Genomic DNA, 20,531 nt, shown 5'->3' on the forward strand with positions numbered 1-20,531 from the left:
TCCCCTTTCCAGGCCTCCTTCTTCTTCCCCATCTGGGAGGACTCCCTGTTCCTCCTCCCCATCTGTACCAGAATGGTCCCTTTCTCTTTCTCTCAGTGTATCAATAGAGAGCTGTCGCTTTTCTCTCTCCTCCCAGGGGAATGAGTACTCCCTCCCAGCTCTGACCCCTGGGCTTGATGAAGTCAAATCCAGTCTATCTGCCTCAGCAAATCCCGACCTGGGGAGCAACGTGTCGGGAACCCAGACGTACCCCGTGGTCACCGGTAAGCACCCATCTCAATGCGGGGGGCGGGGGGGCCTAGGGGAGGGGCGGACAGTGTCTGGTTCATGAGTCATGTTATCTTTTTTATAGCATCTGGGTCTGGATATAGGAGGGAATTCAGCAGTGATGACACTGAAAGGGAGGGAGGGATTGTAACAAGATGACTAAGTGGAGGGGTAGGGGGAAAGGGAGAAAAATTTGCTTCTTTTCTGTGTCCCGGAGCCCCTGGGTACTTCTGGACTGGAGGAGGGGGGAAGTTATTGAAAGTATTTGCTAACTGTGTGACCTTAGATAAGTCACTCTCCTTTCAGTTTCTTCGTCTCTAAAATGAGAAATCTGTATTGGATGATCTCAAAGGCCCCTTTCAGTTCTACTGATCTATGACTCTTTAACTAGTGCTGGGAGTCAATGCTGCTTATGCTTATTAGCAGCTTCTCTCTTTGCTCCTTTTTCACATTTACCATTTTACCCAAGATTCAGTCATTACTGAGCCATGGCTGAGAAAATGAGGGGTGGGGGCGGCAATGTCTAACCAGAGGAGAGAGGTGCCAGCATAGTTTTCTGTAAATATATGGCATAGCCCTTACTGCGTGTCAGACACTGTGCAAAGTTATTCATGATCCTCACAGCAACCTTGGGAGGTAGGTGTGCTATTGTGATGTCCATTTTATAGCTGAAGAAACTGAGGCAAACAAAGGTTAAATAATTTCCCAAGGTCACACAGTTAAATGTCTGAGGTTGGATTAGAACTCATCTTCTTGACTCCAGGGCCAGTGTGCTATTCATCCCTTCAACACCAAACTTCTCAAGCCCTTAATAAGTGCTTGCTGAATCTGTTCTATGGTCCCTACCCTGTTTCTCCTCACTGTGGTGTCCACCAGCTTTCCAGACCATCCTCTGCCCAGCAGGACAGTCGGATGATCCTCACTTCCTCTCCTGGAGCCATACTTACTGCTGCTGGCTAGGCTAGTGCCCTCGGGCGGCAGGCAAGGCAACCCAAACATCACCATGGGCAGCATGAGTTCCTTTGGCATCTTATGGGCAACTGATTCCATGCTACAAACATTTGTTAATTATCTTTATGTGCTAAGACACTAGGCTTGGCTAAAGTAGACACAGAACTATTTTCTGAGAATAGGAGAGGAGTGTGAGCTCCATGGGAAGGAAGAATTCGGGCAAAAGGCTATGAAAGATTTTGTAAAGAGACGTGACATTTTCAGCTGGGGGCACAATGAGGGAGAGCTTTCTGAAAGATAGACAGAAAGTGATGCTGGGAAGTCCATTTCTGAGCCTGGGAAATGACCTGAACAATAGCAAGGATGTGGGAGAAGGGGAAGAACAGTTGTATGAGTAAAATCTGGAAACATAGGTTGGAAGCATCATATCAGATTCAGGAGTTGATACTTTGATAGCTAGAGTGTATCTAATATCCATTCTGTGGCAAGCGCTGTGCTGAGTACTTTACAAACATTATTTCTTTTCATCCTTACAAATACCCTGGAGAGTCGGATTATCCCATTTTACAGTTGAGGTAAATGAGAGAGAGTGATTAAGGGACTTACTTGCCCGAGGTCACACGATTAGCAAGTGTCTGAGGCTGAATTTGAAGTCAGATCTTCCTGACTCTAGGTCCCTGTCTCTCTCCTTACGCCAACCACCCGCCACCACTACAGGAATCAGAGCTTCTGATTCCTACCGTTACATATCATCATGTTGCTCGAGAAGAGTCCTTGGGCAGGAAGGTGAGACACACCGAAGACATTGAAGAGTAGGCGACTTAGAGGCAGGAAGAGCAGGCAAAGGTTCTTTCACCGCTCCAAGCAAGAAGAAAGACCGGGTTAGGTGCAGTGGAAAGCAAAGGGAAGGTCGGGTAGAAATTGCCGAGGAAAGGGGACCCGCAGGAGCTGGCGAATGACTGGGTGTGAAGCATGAGAAGAAAGTAAAGAATGAGCCTTGCTGGATGAGAATGGCTGAGCCCCACGGAACAGCGGAGTTAAGGAAGGGCCGGCTCCTGAAAGGAGGCGAGCGGCTCCCTTCTGCGCACGTGGAGGCTGAAGTCGGACATCCAGGGAAGGTGTGTAGCCTGCGGCTGAGAATGTAGGCCCGAGCTCTGGGAAGAAAGAAAAGGCGCAGGGGGAGACGTAAGAGCCGTTTACCCGGGGTGAGAAGCGAAGGCGAGGAGGTAGATGGAATGGCCCAAGGCCGGGATGGTGCGAGAGAAGAGGGCCAAGGAGAGAAGCCTGGGAGACGCCGCTGGGAAGGGGGAGGAGGAGGCAGCCGAGGAGAAAGAGGAGGAGGAAGCCTGAGAGAGGGGCCGGTGGCGGGCTGGCCCGAGCCGGGGGCTGGGGCTCGGTGAAGGGCCCGGTTCTGCAGGAGCTCCTGGGGGCCCACAGAAGGTGCCTGGCACTGCAGAACAGTTTCCGGGCCAGGAAAGTGCCCAAGTGTGAGAGACACACATTGAGGTGTTATTAAAATTCACCTAATTATTCTGGAGACACTAAAGCCAATGTGCCGTTCATTGGGAGACAGGATGATTGAGAACGGCCGCGGTGGGGATTGGGAGACACTGAGGCGTTACCCGCCAAGCGAGGAATGGAGGCGGCGTGGGGACCTGGCAGAGGGGCTGCAGGCGCTCTGCGTCACAGCCAGCGGCGGCGGCGGGGGGCAGGCGGCAGCGTCCCGCCGACAGAGCAGGCCCCCCGGCCCTGGCCAAGAGCACTGGGAGTGGGGACTGGGGGAGGGACCCTGGGTCCCCCGGCCTCGGGCCTCTCCGCCTGGTTTCCCGGGGGTGCCGAGTGGGGTCCCTGCTTTGCTGGGCGCAGAGGCAGCCAACAGCTGAAGTTTGGGGGACAAAACCTGCCAAAAGTCTCAGGAGTGGTGCGAGAGTCTGCCTCCTCCAAGCCAAGTTCTGGGGCTGACAGACTTCTCCCAGAAGGCTGCTTAGGCCAGGACCTCGGCCCTTCCTCGGGCCAGTCCGGCCTGTGGGCCGGCAGACTCCAGGTGCTGTTCCCCAGTCCTAGGGCAGACTGAGGACCTCCCCAGGGAGATGTCAGGGGGTCCTCCTCTCCCGGCCTGGGCCACCAAACCACCCAGGGGCTGCCTGAGCCGGGGATTCGGGTCTGGGTGCGGGGGCTCCTGCTGCAGGAGCACTTGGCTGATGCAGAAAGTGCCTCCACCTTCCGCGCTTCTCCCCCCCACCCCCCACCCCCAATGGCCCTGGAACGGTCCCAGCTCAGCCTGGGAACATCTCCGGCTGATCCATCTGGATCCAAGTGTGAGAAAAGTTCATTTCAGACCCAGCTTGACATTCCCAGGTGGCGAGTTAGCACTAACATCTCAATCTGTATGCGACATTTCAATCAAGCGAGAAGTAACAAAAGCAGAACCATTAACATTCGGAGCTGTTCACCAGTGGTAATGACGGGGAAACTCGCTCCGAAACTGGAAATTACCAAAAAGAGAGGGGTGGGGGTGGGGTGGGGGAGGGGAGGGCGTGAGGAGGGGGCAGAGAAGGGAGATGATTTTTCTACACTTAGGCCAAGATCCAATGTTTGGATTAATGGCGCCATTACCCGAGAAAGGGCTGCAGATTACGCTCATTCTTAAAATGTTTTTGCTGGCAATTAAACGGCTGCAGTTATTGATCTTTGTTGATTTTATGTCCTCCTGATTTGCATAATCTATTAAAGATGAATGATTCATGATGTGTTTATTATGGGGACAAGCAGAGTATGCTGGAGGTGCCGTCAAGGTGAGAACCTGGGTGCTGTTCGGGTCCTCAGGGACCATCTCAGACCCTGACCTCCTATGGGTCGGCCGGCCCCCCACCATTCCCTGCCTCCTTGGGAATCCGGAGTTAGAGGAGGGCGCTAAGGATTGGGCTGTTGTTAAATGGGCTCCCTACTCTTCCCATTTTTCTATTCAGTGTGTTGTTGAGAAGTGTTCAAGCTAGGCTCTGAGCGTCTCTAGGGTTAAATAAAGTTGGGGGTTAAGGGGCCAGGAGGAGGAGGAGGTCTGGGAAAGACTTTACAGACCCCACCGAAAGATTCTTGAGAGTCTTGCTTTGTTGGAGTTAAAGGCTTGGGGGAGGGGAAAGGTGAGAAGGGGAGGAGGAGGTGGGGAGGCTCTCTCCGGGAAGCAGCCGCCAGGTGTAAGCTTGTGTAGGATCTGCAGCCTGGTATGGCCGGGACTTGTTCCCGGGGACATCCGGTAGCCTTTCCTTCCTTGGGACACTTTAGGGAGCAACTCTAAGTAAAACGGCCCAGCAGGAAACTCAGCCCAGTTAGGAGGGCTTGGTATGTAGGGTATTTCTGCTGCATTCTGGTAAGGAGGAGATTGATTTCAAACTTAACCAGCCACTTGATGTACCTATTCCACAAGGACAGTGTTAAGAGAGGAAGTCTTTGGATTGTATGTGTAATGTTTGGGGGGGGGGGTAAGGAAGGAGAGGGACAGTGGTTTATACTGAATCAGGGTCTCTATCAGGAGTGATAGAAGAAGCCCCGCTAGTGCCCCACCCTGCTCACTTCCCCTTTCTTCCCTTCCCTTCCTCTTCCCTCTTTCCTCTGGCACCGAGAGATCAATTTTTCAGGGCGGTATTTGAAAGTTCTGCCGAGATTTTAATTTCCCTGCATCACAACTCAGCAAGCTGCCCAGTCGAGCTGGTTATTTAAATTTATCACCCACTTTCCCTTTCGCTGCTGGGCCGCTCCAGCTCAGCCGTGCCTCTTCTCTCCAGCCCACTGCTTGGGGCTGCTGGTCTGGAACTGAGCCCAGTCTTAGAAGTGATAAGGAGAAGGGGACCAGTAAGAGGAGAAACTTGGCTGGAAGGGGAAGGCAGCCCCCCAGCCCCAGCCCTCACCCAGGCTTCCAGCCCAGAGAAAGGCCAGCTGGGAGGCAATGGTACATTCAGGACCCAGCCAGCTCCCCCTGAGGGAATGCCCGGAGAGTTCCCACCCCAACAACTCCAGGAAACCCAGAAAGTATCCAGAGTGACCCTGCCTCAGGGGACATCTCAGCCCCCAGGGGGTATGCAAGCACAGGTGCATGGGAGGCACCAGGGAAGAAAAAAGAAAGGAAAGGGAAAGATTCAGGGCTCCATAGACTATCCGAGAGGAGTCCCAGAGATCATCTAGTCCAAATGTCTTTTTTTTTTTTTTACAAACAATGGAAACTGAGGCTCAGAGTGGAAAAATGACTTGTCCTTGGTCTGCTAGAAGCCTAGGCAAGAAGCCTAGGCAGAGGAAACAGGGCAGTGGATACTAAAGGCCCAGCAATTGTCTGGCAGGGGAAGGTCCTTTCTTCCCTCAGCTAAACCTTAAATGACATAATAGGTTCTGGGACCAAAGGGTTAAGAGAACCCACCCTACTGACAGCTGAGGAACCCTCTCAGCACCCCCTCCCCAACATCCTCTGCCCCTCCCACTAGGGCAACGGCGGAAGACAAGCCTACTACAGAATTCCATATACAGCCATGAGATAGTCACAGGCAGGGTCCCATAGCAGGTCAGGGGCAAGCCTACGCAGTGGTATTCCGCTCCCACCAGGATTCTCTCCACCCACCCTCCCACTCCCCAGCAATAACTTCGGTGTCTTTAAGGCTCATTCATCCCCTCACCCTGAGCTCAGGGAGACAGATTTCCTCAGACTTAGTGTCTCTGTCCCTCTTGCCTGACTTAACCCCACTACATTCTTAATGTCTCCAATTCTCTAAGGCCCCACCTCCAGCCCCTCCCCATGAATCCTGAGAGCCTCAATCCCAAGAATTCTTTGTTTCCTGTTGTTAACACCCCCTCCCTTTCCAATGTCCTCACCTTCTCTCTGGTTCCCCCTTCTACCCCCAATAAAACAAACAACCTAACCCCTTTTTAGGGAGGAGAGGGCAATAAAGGTTCTAAGGAGTGTAGAGATCTCCTGTCCTGGCCTGTGGGCTTAAAACTACTGACAGGGGAAAGGCATGTCTTCACAGAGATCACCAGTTCCCCCTCCTGCCTTGAGAAGAGAAGGGCAGCTTAGTTGCCACAGGAGCTTGGAAAGACAGAGACAGCATTTCTGTTGCTATCAGACCAAAGCAGAATTCATCATCCCATCATCCTTCAGTGGCTCTTTCAGTGCCATAACAGTTGCCCCAGCCAAGACATGGCAGTTATGCCAAAGAGTGCCCCTGAGGAGTCCAGTCCCCAGGCTTCAGACTTAAGCCCAGGGATATTTCCATAGCAGTGAGTCACTGACAAATAGGACTGTGCCCTGGACTTCTCTCCCTCTCTTGGTCTCTCTTTCCCCTCCTTCTTCTGGTCTTCTGCCTCCCTGATACAGCCCTGAGCAAGAGAGCGACTTGTTGATGAAATAGTAGGGGAGTAAGAAAGACAGGCAGCAATTTCAATCTAAGGCCTAGGGAATCAGCCCAAGTTTCACATGCACTGCCGCCATGTGCTCCACCTCCCCTACAGCCCTATAGATCTTCCTAGTCTTAAATCCATGCTCATTCCCATCCCTTCCTTTCTTCTCTCCCTATCATGCAATCCCACCTCCCAAGCTCTCGCCAACCCATATCCAATGTCAACCCAAATCCCAATTTCCAGGGCAGCTGATCTCCCCAGGGATGTGTGGAGTGTACTGTAGTTGAAGGTCAGAGGCAGAGGGAGGTATTAAATATGTTTAGGCAAAATGGAGCAGTCCATATAACTTTTATTTCATCATCTTCATTTTCCTCCTTCTGAAGGATAACAAGTAGACTAGTCTTGCCATTGCTTCCTGATCTTGCTGATTCATTCAGCCTAAAACAGGGGTTCTTACTTTTTCCTTTTTCCTTAGTAACACAGACCCCTTTGGCAGAATGTCAAATAGACCCCTTCTGAGAATAATGTTTTTCAAATGCTTAAAAATACATGAGTCCAAAAGATACCAGGTTAAGAACTCCTTGTCTCAAAGAATGAAGCCAGTGTGACTTAGTGACAAATCTGAATCATAGAGTATTTTTAAAGAAATCGATTTCATCATCAAACTAGGCTAACAACGTGTTTTCTAGTCAAGGGCCTCTGGGAGCATGTTTTAATGAATAGCTAGGTTTGTAGTTAGCATATTAGCAGTTTGCATGTAAACACAGCTTCCAAAGTGCTGGTGCTGGAAAAGTTTGTACCTTTAAATGTTTTAGACCTTGTCCCTGAGATCTTGTTTATCTCATTAATTTACCTCTCCATAAAGAAAGGCTTTGCTGAGCAAAGGGAAAGCCAATCAGCCTGGGTCTATCTGAACGATCACAACTTCCTAATTAGCGGGGTCCAAATGAATTCTTCCTGGATCTTTTGGAGCCCTGCTCTCAGAAGCTTAGAGATATTTTGGCAAGGTCTCCTCCATTCCCCGGACTCAGGGAGATGGAGAAGTCAGCACCTCCACACCCATACACCCCATTCTCCATAGCCACTATTGTGGTAAAAGTCCTCCTCCTCTCCCACGATAACAGGTGACCCCCCTCCATTCCACCAAGGTCCAGAGGAGGTCTGCTCCCCCTTCCAGCCTCTCAGCCCCCTGGGAATCTATTCTTTTCTGCCCATTAATGAAGCCAGAAGCTTCGGGACAAACAGCGGGAACTCTTGTGTTCCTGAGCTTTGGGAGTCAAACCCTGCGCTATTGTCACCTGGGAGAGGGCTTTGGGAGCCTTCAAATTGGAATCCCCTTCTCTTCTCTGGACTGGCAGCTGGGCCGGCAGGCAGGGAGGGAGGAAATCCTGGGGCTGGTCAGAGACGGACCTAATGCGCCAGCAGCTTAAGTGGCCGTTTTCCTTGGGATTAGGGTTTCACTTACACGGAGCGGCTGAAAAACACTCCGCTTTAGGAAGGATTAGAGCTGACAATTCAGTGCTCTCAGAGAACAAAATAAAGCCTGAGAGGAACTGGAAAACCTGGAGTATCAGGAGACTGTGTAAACAGGATTAGCCTCTGCCCACCCAGCATGAGGGGCTTCAGACTGCATAAGTATACCCCAGGAGCCACCCCTGCCCTGAGCCCGGCTTCAGGTTGCAGTCACCTTCATCAATGCCAGAGAAGTTTGTATCGTCCTTCTGGTAGCTATTTTTGCCTTGCTCCCCAGCCTCTCTCTTGTTCCTGACAGGACTCGGAGGAATATTTACTAGGGCCTCCAATCACTTGGAAATTGTTGTGCTTGTTTGTTCTTTATTTTCGAGGGCCACCAAGATCTCAGGGAGGTCCCCTCCCCAATTTATTTACTTAATGGGGGGGGGAGGAAACTAGGTGAAAAAAATAATTTTTTTTTGCCTCAATTGCTACCTAGACTTAATTATTTGGACCTAAAGAGACCCTCTCATTTGGTTGAGTATAGAGCCCATTGATGATTAGGGAAAAGCTATCTTGTAGAATTCTTTCACAGCAGAAGCAACAACCTTTTATCACCCATTGGCTGGTGGTTTACTCAAGACCAATACCAAGCAGTCTGGTCACTGAGTCCTTTTCTGGGAACTGACTAAATCCTAGGTCACTTCTCAGCTCTACTTGCTAGTGAAATTTGGTTAGGAACCAGCCTCCACCAAACCCACAGAGAATTAGCTTTGAAAACAACTAGCGCTACAAAGAATTGACTTCACTGACTCCAAAAGGAACAGGTTTCATGTAACCCACTATCATAATCCATGGGAAATCAATCACATGTAACTCAGAGAGTTATAAAATGGGGATTAAGTCACATAATGTGACTTCCCCCAGGGAATCAGTTATAATTAATCTGCAAGGTAGTGTACCTCACTGATAATTGGACCACAAAATAGTCATACCCACATATTTCATAAAAGCTTGCAAGTAATAGTGATAACAATGTACAGTTTTACTAACATCTTCACAACAACCACATGGGGCAGGTAGTTTAAAAAGAATGTAGTCTAGATGATCTCCAAGTTCTTTTCTAGTCTTAAATGCTGTGATCATTTGATTTTTACAGATGAGGAAACCGAGATTCAGAGACAGGGATTTGTCCAAGGTCCCAAAAAGAGTTAATAGAGAAACTAGAACTCTAGTCCAGGCCTTTCTGACTTTCATTTTGTCTTTCTATTAGTATGATCTTTTTATACCAGGAGGTATTTTTTGAGCCTGAGTTATGTCTAGCACAGGATTAGACAGGAGGATGCAGAATTAGTATAAAACATGGTATAGTAATATATCCTTCAATGAGCTTATAACTGGAGATGAGACCAGAGATTTTAAATTTTTAGACAATTTGAAAAAACAAGGAGAGAAGGGAAGTAGAAATGTAAGGGTGAAATGGATGAATATACTTTATAGTGAGTGCCCTCTATAAATGGAAATTGACTTGGTTAGTTCAAGAACATGTATTATATATATGTATGTATACATATATAGTTTGATCATAAAATTGTCACTCAGTTTCTTTACCTGTATATTGAGGGGCTATATATATAATGATGGTCTTTGAGATGTCCCAGATTTGACAGTTATTTCATATGTAATATTTAAAAATATATTTTAGTTAAGTATAAATTTACTCATTGAATTTTCCTTTTAAATGATTTTGTTTGCTTACAAATGGATTGTCTATAAATTGGTTGAGCTTTAGAAACTAGATCAGCAATTTTTTTAGTTTTGAAAAGCGATGCTAAAAGTTTATTAGTTGTTTATAAGAAACATGCTAAAAGTTCAATGAAAACATTAACATCACAGTAACACAAAGTTACTGTTTTCCTGATTTAGATCTCCCTATATAATTATGCCAATCTGATAGAGAATGAACTCATCATCAGAAAAACAAATGAACAAAAAAAAGATTTTTAAAAATCCTTTGAATCAACTTGAATATAACTTTATCCCATTGTACTTTGTCTAATCATGCCCTTTTTTGTGAATGATTTGCACTGTCATTGTCATTGCATATTCTGATGTTTCATTTTTCTGTTTTCAATTCTGTAGCCATGTTCTAAGTACTAGAGAAGGGACAATTTAGACAAAACACAAACCCTGCCCTTATGAAGCTTGCAGACTAGTGTGTGTGGAGGGTGGAGGGAGTGGGGATAAGATATACAGATAACTTTAACATACAAGTATTACTAATTTGTGGGCTTCTGAAAACAAGCTTGAATTAAGATTACTTCTACCACATGTTCACTGATTTGGTCAGTCCTGAAATATTCTATTTCCAGATAGAGATTGATTTCTATATTCTTCAGAAGGTAGAGATATCTGCTCAAAGAGACAGACATTATGTAGGTCAAAGATCTTCCCACCACCAAGTTATAGAAGATGCCTGTTTGGCAGGATCTAAGATGGTTTTCCTGGACCGAACAGCCAAATGTGACCTCTTTCCTACATTACTTAAATAGTCTTCTCTAAAAACAATGTCTGGGTGTTGTTTTGTAATCCAGTCAAATGCAGAATCAGGACTATCATCACTTACATGTTTGAGTCTGAATCTTGGATCCAGGAGATTTGCAGCAGTTGATTTGATCTGGACCATTTGGTAAGGAATGCCTGACATAAGTGCACTGTCTGATTTGGATGCTGTGATTGCTGAAGGAATTGTCTTTAGAATCTTCAGGGAGTTCTGTATTTGAACTCAGAAGACATCCTCATCTAACACAGCACTCCTTATACTTCTGGGTACTTTAAGATCCTCAACTGTTAGTCTTTCTTGAAGACCATCTTTATTTTTTAGTAAAACTCTCAAAGGACATTACCACTGCACCCCATTGAGTTTTACACCAGTTTCCATGCTACTAATGTATTCTGTGCATTTCACTTGCCGTTTCTCGAAAACAGAAATCCCGGTATGAGTAACATTCACTTGCTTGATAATTCAAGTATAGTTGTTAGTAGAATAGTCTATACATTGTCCTGCATATAACATGTGGATATTTCTTGGTGATAGATTCTCATGAGGTCTTCTATTTGTTCCCTGACTTTTCAATTGGTAAGAGTAACATGTCACCATTCCTTCCCTTTTATAGAACATAGATTTTTTTTGCTGGCATGTCCTACAATGCATTGGTTTGTTCCTGTTTCAGTGCTTCCATTCACACATACACACACACACACACACACATACACACACACACACACACACACACACGTGTGAAAACCACAATCTACAATTCCTTCTCCCCTCACATTTATCCAACCAGCGATAGACACTATAAAGAGCAAGGCTGTGTTGATTCTTCCTGGCAAAAATTCCAGTACCCATTCATATGATGATCTTAGTAATTTACAGGCTTTTCCCCAAGATGCTCTCTTCTGTTATTGACAGTGGCAGTTCCAGAAGAATAGACTCCTTTGACAAGAGTTGGGTCAACATATTCCTGATCTTTTAGCATCACCTATAAGCAAGACCATTGACAGTACCACACAACTGCCTGCAGTCTAGGGTGACTCGAAGATAGGAGCAGCTTTGCAAAGAGATCCCATTCATTAACTTATTCCTATATTCAAATATTTATGTGTACTTACTGCGTGCAAAATCCTGTGATATTTGGGACAGTAGCAGTCTCATATGAAGTTCTGAGAAGAGCAGTTTGTACTTTTTGTAATATAGTCCTTGTCTCATATACCCATAAAGAATAGCTTAGTGATCCGTAGGCCATATCTATATGTAAGATTGTTTGTTTTTCCTTTCTAAAAGCATGTAGAAATTCATTTTTCATTTGATAGTAAAGCATTTTACAGATTTATCAAATTTCAGACTAGGAAGGAAAGTCAGAATCAACTAGTTCATTCTCTTTTTTTACAGATAGGAAGCTGAGGCATAGAGAGGGATAGTGACTTGCCTCAAGTCACACAGCATACTAATGGAAGAGCTACAAGCAGAACCCATGTTTTGAATTTCAATTTAGGATAATTTCTGCTTCATTGCACTATATTTGCAAATCATGATTTTTTTCCTATCAGAGTAACTTTCAATATAGGAAAAGTTTGCATATATTAGAAGTTGATTTTTCAATTTATTCAAAGAGACAGAAACAGAGACAGAGAGACAGAGACAGAGGCAGAAAGAAATAGTAATTAAAGTGGAATAGATGATTTTGCACAAAACAACAAATTACTAAGAACTGAATTACAATTTATGTAGATGGGGAAAATACGCTAATGTGGTTAAAAAATAGGTTCATTAGAGTTCAGATAAAATTTAAACTCTTACAACCTGTGTTCCTTAATGGAATATGCCTTTTCTCAGTCCCTTTTTAAATCTAAAGGCCTGGTAGGAACCAGGTCCCAATTTCCATTTAACTCCAATAATCTTTAACCAATCCTTACTCCTTTCTGTCCCAACCCTTTTAGACAAGCAGAACAATACGCTTCTTGTTTCTAACATTCACAGGAATAAGCAGATGCTACTTTGCTTGAGTGGGCAAGATTTAAGGGATCAACATTTCCCTATCCTACTTCAGCCACTCTAATCACAATGGGCTGATGAGCAAAGTCATTAAGGTGGTTGAACTTTAAATCCAGGTTCTGGCCAGTATTCTTTCCATTACAGCAAATCACTTCTTAGTTGGTCAAGAATTTCTTGAGTAGATTCAATAACATCATTTTGCTGGTGAGTCTGAGAGAGATTAAATTACTTCTACAATGTCATACAATGTCCAAACTGGAGACTGAACTCAGGTCCCCCTGACTCCAAGTCTTGCACTCTCAACTGTTCACCTAGCTGAAACATAAACATTTTTTATAAGTTTGCAAAGTATTTTCCTCACAGAATGAGGTTTTTCTCATCTTACAAATGAGGAAATGGAGGCTCATAAATATTAGGTAATTTGTGGTGAGGCCATATGATCTATCATTGGTAAAGCTATTGCTTTTTCTACTACATGACATTTTATCCTTATGACTGGAAAATATCCTCCAGTTTCTAGATTAAAATTCAACAAGGGAAAAGCTACTAAGAAAAGGGCTTCTAGATAATTCTCCCTTTTGAAAAGTAAATGGGTGTTCTGTAGGTCCAAGAGTTCTGTAGGTCTCACTAATACATTTAATTTAATCCAATAAGCATATATTAATCACCTAAATGATAGGGAGATACAGCACCTAGATAAGTCAGTGTGTCTCTGCCCCAGTTTCATGTATAATCTTTTTTTTTTTTTTTTTTTGCTGAGGCAATTGGGATTAAGTGATTTGCCCAGGGCCACACAGCCAGGAAGGGTTAAGTGTCTGAGGTCAAATTTGAACTCAGGTCCTCCTGTTTATCCACTGCTCCAACTAGCTGCCCCTTCCATATATAATCTTAAATAGATACATGAACATGAACTATAAGGCAAAATAATAAAAGAAAGATGCAAACATAATGCTTTGTGAGGTCTAAGAAGGGAAAGATGGTGGGCTTTAAATGGTAGGATGTCAATAGTTAGGATTTTAGTAAAGGGAAAGGTTGAGCAAATGCATAAATGTAGGAAAGCACAATGACTGGCAAATAGAAAACATTTAAAGATTGCCCATTGATTGATAGAATTTAGAAAGCTCCTTGTGGCCAGGGACTATCTTGCTTTTTATTGGTATACGGGATGTTTAATGGGAAGCCCAGCATGTAGTAAACGCTTAATAAATGACTGTTCTTTTATTCATTCTTCAAAGCACAGGACATGTGTGAGACAAAGTAATTTAGTTTGTCTAAATTGTAGCGTCATGGAGCTGGCATAAAATGGTGGAAAGTCTGGGATCCCAGGCAAAGAAGTTTGAACATTATATGGTAGTCAATGGAAAGGCATTAAGAAGTTTTGAATAGGAGAGTGACATTATCAGAAATCTACATAAAGAGGATGAGTCTGGAAGTAGTGTAGTTATTGTAATAGTCCAGCTGGGTGACAGGAAAAAAAGGATGTAAGTGAATTCTGCCATAAGATAATTGATGGAACTTGACAATTCTTCTGATGTGAGAGGTGAGAGAAATGGAAGAGTCAAGTGTTAGCTCAACACTGCAAAGAGAGGAAACTGGGAAAACGATGGTGGCAATGACAGAAATAGTGAAGCCAGAAAAAAAAAAAAAAACCAGTATTAGCACAAACAATGAGCTCAATTTCAGATATGCTGGGGGAGGAGTTTATGAGACATCCCAGTGGAAGGCTCTTACAGACAACTGAGATTGTGGGAAGAAGAGTCAGGGCCAGACATGTCGATTTGGAAGTCACCTGAATGAAGGTGTTAATCCAGCCTGTGGAAGAGATGACTCAGAGAGACAGTGTAGAAAGAATAAAGAAACAGTGGAGGGGCAGTTAGAGAGGTAAGAGAAGCAGGAGAGAGTGATCTCTCTGAAACCAAGGGAGGAGTGAATGTTTAAAATGAGAGGCTGTCAACATCACCAAATACTGTCAAGAGATCAAGAAGAATGAGGACAAAGAAAGGCCATTGGGTCAGTAATTATGAAGTTTCTTATATCCTCAGAGAGAGTAGTTTCAGTCAAAGATAAGGATTGAGTCAACATCATTGTTCCAGATTGCTGTTTTTCTTTTTTTTTTTTTTTAATAGGAATACTGAATATGCTAATTTACAGGAATTTACAGGAGTACTGAATATGCTAATACTGAAACAACTTTGCACAAAAATCTTTCTACTGAATATTTTAAAAAATAATTTTCTAAAGATCATATCAAATATTTATTTGAATATTTTTAGAAATTTGTTTTTAAATTATATCTAAAAATGAGGAATTTCTAAGAATTATGCAACTCATTACTGTACAAAGCTATTAGTATTTTCTTAAATATACTATTCATCATTCTGAAATAAGCAAAACTCACAATTTAATTTTGGGAGGGAGAATATTTACACCTGAAATTCCAACCCACTTTTTTTTTTGGCCTTTACATCTAGCACAGGCATAACAATGAGAGAATAATTAAATGTTAAATTGTGTGGTACTGATTACCAGCACAATTAATCAACAGGTATTTATTGAGTACCTGCTATGTACTTATCACTATGGGGAATACAGAAAAGGAAGACATAGTCCCTGCCCTCAAGGATCATGGAATCTACCTGAAGAGGACAAACTATTAAGTGCTAAATTGTGTAGGGCAGAGTTCAAATACTCAAAAAAGAGAGATCAATGAGAACTGGAGAAGTTTAGGAAAACTTCAAGAAAGAGTCAAAACCTTGAGCTGAGTGCCTTGAAGGATGGAAAGGATTTGAGGAGCCAGTAAAAGAAGGGAGCACTTTCATACTAAGTAATGAAAATAACACAAAAGTGATGAGTAGGGAGACAACAAGGACATCAACCTGATTAGACTGAAAGGAGCATGCTAGAAAGTAATAGAAAAATATCAGTTAAGGGATAGAATCAGGCTATGGAGGGCCTTGAATGGTGGGGAATAGGAAAGCAATTCTTGGTCTTGATAAGGGATGACATGTTGAAAATAGTAATTATGGACTTTTAATTTAATTTTGTAGACGTATGTAGACTAGGTTAGATTTCTCTGGGGTTAGGAGCTCCTTTGGAAGGTTGATTTAGGAATTTAGGTATAAGGTGATCCTAAGATAAACATGGGATGGTAGCAATGGAAGTGAAAGGGAAGGCCTTAAGAGGCATAAAAAGAATTGGCAGGACTTACCAGATGTGGGAGACAGAGTATGAATGAAGAGGCAGAGCTGATTCCAGAGTTTCAAATCAGAAAAAAGGGAGAATAGTGACAAAATATTGACAAAAAGAGGAAAGTTCGGGGAGGGGGACAGAGTACTGGTTTGTAGAGAAGGATGACCTAACTTTTAAACATGTTGAGTTAAAGATGCCAGAAAAATGTTTTTAAATAATTTTACTAGTCTTGTGATTTCATCAGTATTGGGAGCGCTTATTTCCAATGGAGATTGTCTCTGTAATCTTGTTTTAGATAGTTGCCAATGAGCACTGAGAGGTTAAAAGGTTGTAACTTGTTCAGGAACACATCACCAATATGTATCAGGAATAGGACTCGAACCCAAATCTTCTGGGGTAAGGTAGAGTGGTATAGTAAATAGGGCACTGTATTTGAAAGCAGGAAGATGTGTTCAAATCACACCTCAAATATCAACATACTTTGGTGGACCATATAACCTTGGTCAAATTGTTTAATTTTTCTATGCCTCAGTTTCTTTAGTTGTAAAGGGTGGACGCAGTGGTTTCCAAAATCCCTTCTTTTGACACTGTTGTCTAAAGCAATTGTGTCAAATGCTTCAATAGGACTGAGGAAAATGAGAAATTTTTAAAAGCCATGAGGTTTGGATATTGATGACTCAGGAAAAGTTTCAGTGAAGTGGTAAAGTCAGAAGATGGATTACAGGAAGCAGACGGAAAGGGTAGATTGAGAAAGAAAAAGTGCCAACAGAAAGGAGTAATCTAGAAGTTCTTGGTGAAGAGAGCATAAAATCTATGATGTCCAGATCTTTCCCTAGAGTACCAAGAGAAGTAGCAGATTTAGAGAAGAGAAGGAAGACAATTTCCCTTAAAGGAGGAAAGAAAAAGATAAAGAGGCAGGCATATAAAATGGCAATGAGGGTTGATGAAAGTCTCCTCTTAGTGAAAAGTGAGAATTAAAATCATCCATTTCAAAGAGTCACCAATATGGGGAAGGTACAAGGACAGTTTCTCTAATTCACATTGTATATTTGTTTATAATTCATCTTCATTCAAATGGTATAACTATGTGATTACATAATTTTCCAAAGAAACACATCCTTTGTCTACATAATCCACTTTGGGGTTCCCTGTGAAGCTTGAGATGAAAGCTAGACAGCATAAATCTATAAAGAACCAGGTTTGTTTGGTTCTAAGAACCTTTAACAGGGCTTTGCTTCCTGGAATCAGGAGCAGGGAAACCTCCTAGGAACATCAAGAATGACTCAAATTCATTTAAATGAGACACAAACAAACAGCAAAACATCTCCCTCTTGGTCCTGACACCTGCCGTAAAGAAACCAGGAAATGTCCATTGTAAGGTTTATGTTCTTCAGGACTCAGGAAGGAATATGGCAGGAGAGATCAGTATCAGGATGGGGGTGTGGAAGGAAGGTGTATTTCCTGGAACCTTAGGTGTTGGAGAGACTAAATTTGGAAGGTTCAAGGGTAAGAGGAAATGGATGTGGTGGTGAGAAGATTATGATATTACTGGGAAACAGTGGAGGGATCAGGAAATCAAGTCAAGAGGCATATTTGAAGGGCTTACTATAGGGATTTTTAAAAAGACATACTCATTTTGTGTCCTAAAGAAACTCAAATTGTAAAGGGAGAGACAAAATATAAATATTGAAGTTAATCAAATACATACTATATCTATATCTATATATGCATATATATGTGTGTGTTTATATATATCTATGGTAAGTGGAGAAAACATAGTAGTGTAATTAATCAAAAAATATTTAAACAAACTCTATATGTATGTGTATACTGTATATAACATATATGTACATATATATGTGTATGTGGTGATCAAAGTCCCCTTACTCCCAGACCTCTGTTCTCTCTGCAGCCCCCTGAGAAAACATGGTAACCAAACACATAAAGATGTACACATACACAGCGTCACAGATGCTGATGTGCTGCTGTTCCTACTTGATCACCCGGCAGTTTCTTTTTCATAAAGTGACCTGGCTGAGAACCAGCCCCTCACCCCGTGCCTTGTCTCTTTTCAGGTCGTGACATGGCGAGTACCACCCTGCCCGGTTATCCCCCCCATGTTCCTCCCACTGGCCAGGGAAGCTACCCCACCTCTACCCTGGCAGGAATGGTGCCTGGTAGGTGATAAAAGCCCCATCATGGGCTGGGGAGAAGGGGAGGGTTCATGCCTGGGGAACCTAAATCAGAGGTGTTCTGCGAGGACGGATCTCCCTGCCCTGCCACATGACTTCTTTCCCAGCTGTCCCCAAAGGGTGGTCCCTTTCTGTGCTTCCCTTCTGCTCCGAGTGGGCTGGATGGAGCCCAGGCTGGGACAAAGCCCTTGGGGTGTAGTTGCTGGGGTACCTATCTGGGGTCACCTCTTCTTATCCTTATCCTTCTCCCCATCCGTGCCCAGAGGCCACTCAAGGCCCTGGCCAGATAGCAGGCTAGATACCCAGGCCAAGCTGAGGTGGCTTGGAAAAGCCTCCCCTGGTTTCCATGGAAACCTGGAGTCAAGCACCACTTCTAGATAAATGTCAGTCACCTAGACAAAGCCACCCTGGCTAACCCCAGCCCCCCATGGGGAGGCTGGGAAGGGCAGGGCAGAGCAGCTCCCTTCAATATGACCTGGGACAACCTCCTAGACGGCGGACTTAGGATCCAGGACATGATCTGGGGTCAGAGGAGGATCCAGACCCAGGGAGAGCAGCCAGAAATACAGCCACCTCCCCCTGGAGATGCCCTGTGCCTCAGTGGGGGAAATGTCACAACCAGCAATTCTCTCAGAGCCAAGTAGGTGGGGCACAGAAGGCGATTTCTCTTGGCTACGACTGCCTCTATTTTCCCAGGACTGGAGGGTGGAGCACTGGAGAACGAGTTAGCTTTTCCAGTTGGACGACCCACCCTTTAGGGAAACCCTTTTACCAAAATGATGGCCTAGGTCCCCTCTCTTCCACGCCCCTTTTTCCTACATGCTGGAGACTTGTAATCTGATTTAGAGGGGCACATCTGTGGTGATGTCTGTCCCAGGCCACACCCTGTAAACATAGGAGGGTACCAAGGGAATTGGGGGCACTGAATATGGACGAGATGAGGAAACTGGTGGGACACGAAGAGGGAAATCTCAAGGGAGGAGAGGTGAGATGAGTGAGGAGAGGATGAGGACACTGGTAGGAAGTGGAGAGACCCCCTAGGAGGAGCAAAGGAGCAGGCAGATAAGGGGTAAGGGAGGGTAGGGGGTAAAATGAGTCAGTGGGAGGGAATTAGCCTGGGAGGGGGGGTAATAGGGAAGTGAGGGAGGGTGAAGGGAGGTGGGGGAGAGAGGCAGGGGAGCCGCAGTGGCAAGAGGGGAGTCGTTAAACAGAATCCAGTGCTGATGAGGAAATTACACTTGTTTCATTAGCGATCGGGGAAGGAGATAGCTCAGTTCCTCTTGGTCACAGTTGAGCTCAGAAGCTCATTATCCTGCTGCACGCATGCTTTCCCTCCTCGTCAATAAACAGGCTTTCCAGTGGCTGCATCCCCCCTCCACCCCCACCACCACCACCCCAGCTCCCTCTCTGAGAGGGGCTCCTTCTCCTCTACTTAACCTGCACTGCGGGATCAGTGTAAACAGTCTGGGGTCATCACACAGGAGAAAGGGTGAGAGAAAAACTCAGAGGCCTGGCCTTTCTGAGAGGAGAGAGAAAGGGAGGAGGCAGGGGGACAGCCAGTGCCCGCTCCCCGGCATCATCCCACCCCCACCCCAAGTCTTTGGGGAGCTTGCCCTTCTCTTCAGGACTGCCAGAGGCCCTAAGCACTGGGCTTCCTTCCCTCGTTAGACCAAAGCAGGGTCCATCTTCTTCCTGTCTCATACTCTCTTCTCCAGTCCCCTGTAGTCCTAGAGAACCAATCTTAACCATATTGTAGTTGGCTCTGCCCACACTGATTTCCTCTGGGCATGACAATGGATAAGAAACAGTTGCTGGGCTTTTTCTGTGTCCATGGATATAAAACACTACCCCTCCCCACTCCGTTCCAGGCCATTCTCAATAGCACCAATTGTAGGAAAATGGGTTTCTTGCCCACTGGTTCGTTCTTGACAATGCAAGCCAGAAGTCTAGGTTCAATGGGTGGTCCAAGCCCTTCAGCTGGATTTGGTCCGGTGAGGATCTCAGGTCCTCCTGCTAATTCCCACTGGGCAGTGCCGTCTCCCCAATAATAAGAGCAGCAGATAGTTCCAGGTTTCCCAGCCTTTAAAGGGAATCACTATCAGAAAAGCAGGGAAGCAAAACTTGATGAGCAGGTATGCACTCATTCCTCATCAGCCTTTGGAAATATTCTTGACATCCAGACACCTTTGTCCTGGGACATCACTCAACAAGGTTCCTCTGGTCTGTTCCTACCCAAGTCATCATCTATCTATCCATGCACCTGGATCAAACCAGGGCTGGGTGTCAGAGGCTTTTTGACTTCAGGTGGCTCATCTGCCCATCCTAATGATGATAATGATGCTGTGATTCAAAGTGTCTGCATCCCTAGGACTCACTCCCTTCATGTCTCCTCTCCCTTCCCTGCAGGAAGTGAGTTCTCAGGCAACCCCTACAGCCACCCTCAGTACACAACCTACAATGAGGCCTGGAGATTCAGCAACCCGGCCTTACTAAGTGAGTACGGCCACCAGAATGTCTTGTCTGTCTACTCGCCTGCCCCG

At 44.9% G+C, this 20,531-nt stretch overlaps 1 protein-coding gene across 5 annotated transcripts in view; it reads left to right on the forward strand.

The window, feature by feature from the left end:
* The window catches only part of PAX2 (paired box 2), a 100,349-nt gene that overhangs the window by 76,600 nt on the left and 3,218 nt on the right, over positions 1-20,531 (forward strand). For all 5 annotated transcript variants that reach the window (XM_051981229.1, XM_051981228.1, XM_051981227.1 and 2 more), the window contains 3 exons: positions 137-263; positions 17,875-17,976; positions 20,398-20,484. In XM_051981229.1, coding sequence (XP_051837189.1) covers positions 137-263; positions 17,875-17,976; positions 20,398-20,484 — 316 coding nt within the window. The remainder of the gene's footprint in view (positions 1-136; positions 264-17,874; positions 17,977-20,397; positions 20,485-20,531) is intronic.

This window comes from Antechinus flavipes, chromosome 2, assembly GCF_016432865.1.
Source record: "Antechinus flavipes isolate AdamAnt ecotype Samford, QLD, Australia chromosome 2, AdamAnt_v2, whole genome shotgun sequence".
In the NCBI taxonomy this organism is placed as follows: Eukaryota; Metazoa; Chordata; class Mammalia; order Dasyuromorphia; family Dasyuridae; genus Antechinus; species Antechinus flavipes.